This window comes from Dendrobium catenatum, unplaced genomic scaffold (assembly GCF_001605985.2).
Source record: "Dendrobium catenatum unplaced genomic scaffold, ASM160598v2 fragScaff_scaffold_716, whole genome shotgun sequence".
Taxonomy (NCBI): domain Eukaryota; kingdom Viridiplantae; phylum Streptophyta; class Magnoliopsida; order Asparagales; family Orchidaceae; genus Dendrobium; species Dendrobium catenatum.
Genome location: NW_021319178.1, coordinates 25,159,494 through 25,163,303, shown reverse-complemented (window position 1 = coordinate 25,163,303; position 3,810 = coordinate 25,159,494). Strand labels below are relative to the sequence as shown.

Genomic DNA, 3,810 nt, shown 5'->3' with positions numbered 1-3,810 from the left:
TTATTTATATTTCAAATTATATTAAATATATTAAATAGATTAATTTCTAATTAAAAAATTAATTTAATTTTTTTCTTCTTTTTTTATTTTTTTTATAATACTTAGCTCTTATCATTTAAGAATTAATTTAATTTCTTCCCAATCTTAGGAGGCATATAGGGTTTGCTCTTTCCTCTTCTATATTTCGTCTTTGGTGTTCGCCTTCATTGCTTTCACGTGAGGTAGAGTTTTGCACAAGTCACTTCTTTGGCTCCTTTCTTCGTTGTTGTTCGACTTTGATCCAATGAGTCACTTATTTGACTCTTTCGACGATGTTCCCTCCTTGTCAGATCGGAAGTCAAGACATTTCGACGACATTCTTCTAGTTGGATCGTAAGTAACGACGCGAGCTTGCTTGTTGTGAAGGTAATCTTCTTTCTCCCTTTCGCACACTTTTTCGGCCAAATCCTATAAATCCAGCAAACTCCATGATTTAGTAAATCCGGATTTACAACAAAAAGAGAACTGGAGGATTTATTCCGCCATGAGATTTACCAGTTGCTCAAATCCTGCATAAATCCAAATGCCAAATAGCCCCTAAAGATAAATTTTATAAAACTGCAATTAGGTCAATGACGTTATATGGATTTGAAACTTGGATAGGAAAGAAGTCATTATCATCTAAGTTAAATGTGACAGAAATAAGAAGGTTAAAATTTTAAGAAATGATTATATTTATATAAATATTTGAAGTAGCATCTATTGAAGATAATTGAAAATAGGCTTAGATGATTTAAACTGACACACTAAATGATAAAAAAATATACTTGTTAGACAAGCAGATAAAATTAAAGTCAGTTGACCATGAAGGAGTAAGATCTATTATCTCAAACATCACCCGATAGGAATGAATTGAAAAAAAAAATATTAATGCCCAAACAGTTGGATAAGGCTAATGATGAACACGATGATAATGATTCTGAAGAAAGTTGGCTTCCTTCCGTTCTCCAATGGTGCAACCACTAATGAAAAAATAGTTACGGTGCATTTGAACTTGTAATACTAGAATAAGAGTGGCATGCACGCATATATAGCAGCCATAGCCACTTCCTTCTGCAAGAGGACCTTCAACCACAGGGATTGCGGTGGTTGATGGCCGATTCAGGCCCTATATATGCGATGTGCTGGATAGAGGTGAGACCATAACATGGAGATAATCAACATTGCATGTCCCTAGACATCTATGATATCCATGTTTAACATCAATTAATGCTCAGGATCGACAACATTATGGATTCATTTTGCAAAGCCAAACTTATTGGGAAACAAATGAGGCTCACTATAACAGTAACAACATTCTCCATCATTAGAGTCATCGTATTTATTCCAATTGTTTGCATGCTTCGGGATGATAACTTGACTGGACATTCCGACAGATAAAATAATTTGGCATCAGTTTTTTATATCCTTCTAGCAGTCAAATTTATCAAACGTAGTAATTAGTCACTTCAAACTGAGACACCTTTCCTTGCATCCTTTTATTTAAAGTGCTGTTATTCAGAACTAGATAAGGTTAACCTCTAGTGATCAACAAAGAACGTTTTACTTGAATCCAAACTACTGGAGTCTGGACCAATTATGTGATCCAGTGAAAAGCCAACCTGGTATTACCATGAGGGATTACTTGAAACTGATAATCCTTGCTGGGCGTTGTTGAATTGCCTTACACATGCATTTTAAACATCACAATAATAGAATAAATAAATATGGCCTGTTCGGTAGAAATTTAAAAATCTAATAAATCTAAGAAAATTAAATAATCCCTCTTGAATTTTATAACTACAAATTAGGTTTCACTCACAAGTTTGTTTACCTTTCATTTTTTAACCTAATAAATGATAGCCACATTAAAAGAATTTGTAGCTGCATAATATAATCTAGTCGTGGTATTATGAAGTGTGTAATAAGAATGTAGTCTTCCAAGACCTCTATTCTACTGGAACAAAATGGGTTTGCAACAAAAGTTGCACCACATTATTCCCAAATGTGCTTTGTCATGTTGACCACGCTGTGTAGCTGAGAATCAGAGGAAGTTATACTTGCATGAGTTGCAAAGAGAGAGGAAGGAATCACCTGTGCTTCTGTGGTCCAAGACAAAAATAATTAGCCAATGTAGCCATCTGAAAAGGAAGATGAGATAATTTTCATTAACCAAAAATTTTGTCAACGACACGTTTAATGCATAAAAGTAAAACAGAAAACGTGTGCATGTGGAGTTCAAAAAAAAATAATGAAAAACAGTAAGCAAAGGGAAATTATTAAGCAATGAAGAGTGAAAGGAGAGAAAATTAATGCCAATGGTATCACCTTCATGTCTCCAGCCCTCCTTCCAAACCTTTGGGTAAGCAATGGCAAGGTATCGATGGTTCCAATGGGCTCTGGGGGAGGCCTACCTATCTCTGCAAAGGCTTCCCTGATCCGAGGGCAGTCAAACTTCAAGATGTTGTGACCCGCCCAAACCCTCCCTGCAAAAAGCAAAATAAAGCACTGTAATTAATTCAAAATTGATTAAATTTCTGATGGAGAAAATTGATATGGGAATTTTTGTTTGAGATAAATATGATGCATTGTCTGATCTCAACTTAAAGGAAATAATTCCTCCAAAAATATTTTAAAAAGAATTGGCCTTGCATACAACAACAAGCTTTTGTCCCACAGCATAGGGTCAACATTATATAACATGCCACCTTGTAAATCGTGGTATTGCCTCAAATTCTGCCTCATGTTTGATGGAGGACAAAACATATACTTTGTATCAAACCTTATGTGATTTTTTTTTTTTTAATTGAATAAGGATCTCCATTGATCGGAAAAGCCAAGCAGACTCTCCAGGCATGGCAATGGATTATCCAGTGCAGAAAGCAATAATATTTGTTGAAGATGGTGGTTTTAATAAGGCGTTCACCAATAGTGACGAGGGGAGAGCAGGGGATGCGAGTCATGCTAAATCCTTTAACGTAGTGAATCGGCAGAAGAAATGAATATGATAGAAGGATTACAAAACTAAGAACCAATACAAGCTCACAAGCTCCAAAATAGCATAATATTCATTAATGCCTCATCCTACTACAATAGTAATATATATAAGTTAGCTATAGAAACATCTAGAAAGCATGTAATAAATTGATAAGCTATTCCTAAGGTATGCTATAACTAGGATGTTCCTACATCATACTACCCTTGAGTCAGAAGAGCTCACTCCGTTGAGGCGCATCATCGAAAAAGAGGTAGGTGTAGAAATCATAAGACATGGGTCGAAGATTTTGCCTCTTTGATACATGCCCACAAGCTTATTGAGATGAGTATATGTTCCCAATATTTCAACTATGCGATGAAGGACAATCATTATAGCTTCATTGCATAGACACTACAGAAAATTCACTGAATACTGGCGCTTTATCCGGCAGTCGAATCATCGCCGAAAACTGGCGGTCTGACCGCCAGTTAAAAGCGGCGAGTAAACTGTCGGTAAATTAGCACCAACAAATTCATATGTTTCAAAATCTGTCAGTACTCTTAGGTTGATTTGTAACATCAATTACAAGAATTCCATCATATCTTTTAATATCATTCATCAGTTTTAGCAAAGTTATGACCATTTTAAGAGACAACTCTTCGCCTCCATCCATCCGTGATGGAACAATGGAATCAAGCCCATCAATAAAGACCACAACCATATAAGCTCTCCTTGCTGAATCAAAAATATCATTTAAAGCTTGCTCACTTTCACCATACAACAACAACAACAACATCATCAAGCCTTTATCCCAC

At 35.6% G+C, this 3,810-nt stretch overlaps 2 protein-coding genes across 2 annotated transcripts in view; one reads left to right on the top strand and one right to left on the bottom strand.

The window, feature by feature from the left end:
• Positions 1-126, top strand: part of LOC114579931 — a 709-nt gene extending 583 nt beyond the window's left edge. The window contains exon 3 of the mRNA XM_028695987.1: positions 121-126. Within this exon, the coding sequence (XP_028551820.1) occupies positions 121-126 (6 nt within the window). The remainder of the gene's footprint in view (positions 1-120) is intronic.
• Positions 84-3,458, bottom strand: LOC114579959. Its single transcript, XM_028696209.1, has 4 exons — positions 2,347-3,458; positions 2,113-2,159; positions 535-576; positions 84-447 (listed from the first exon to the last, which is right to left on the bottom strand). Exons 1-4 carry the CDS (start codon positions 2,350-2,352, stop codon positions 213-215), a joined length of 330 nt encoding a protein of 109 aa, XP_028552042.1. The 5' UTR covers positions 2,353-3,458; the 3' UTR covers positions 84-212.
• Between the last annotated feature and the right edge of the window lie 352 nt (positions 3,459-3,810).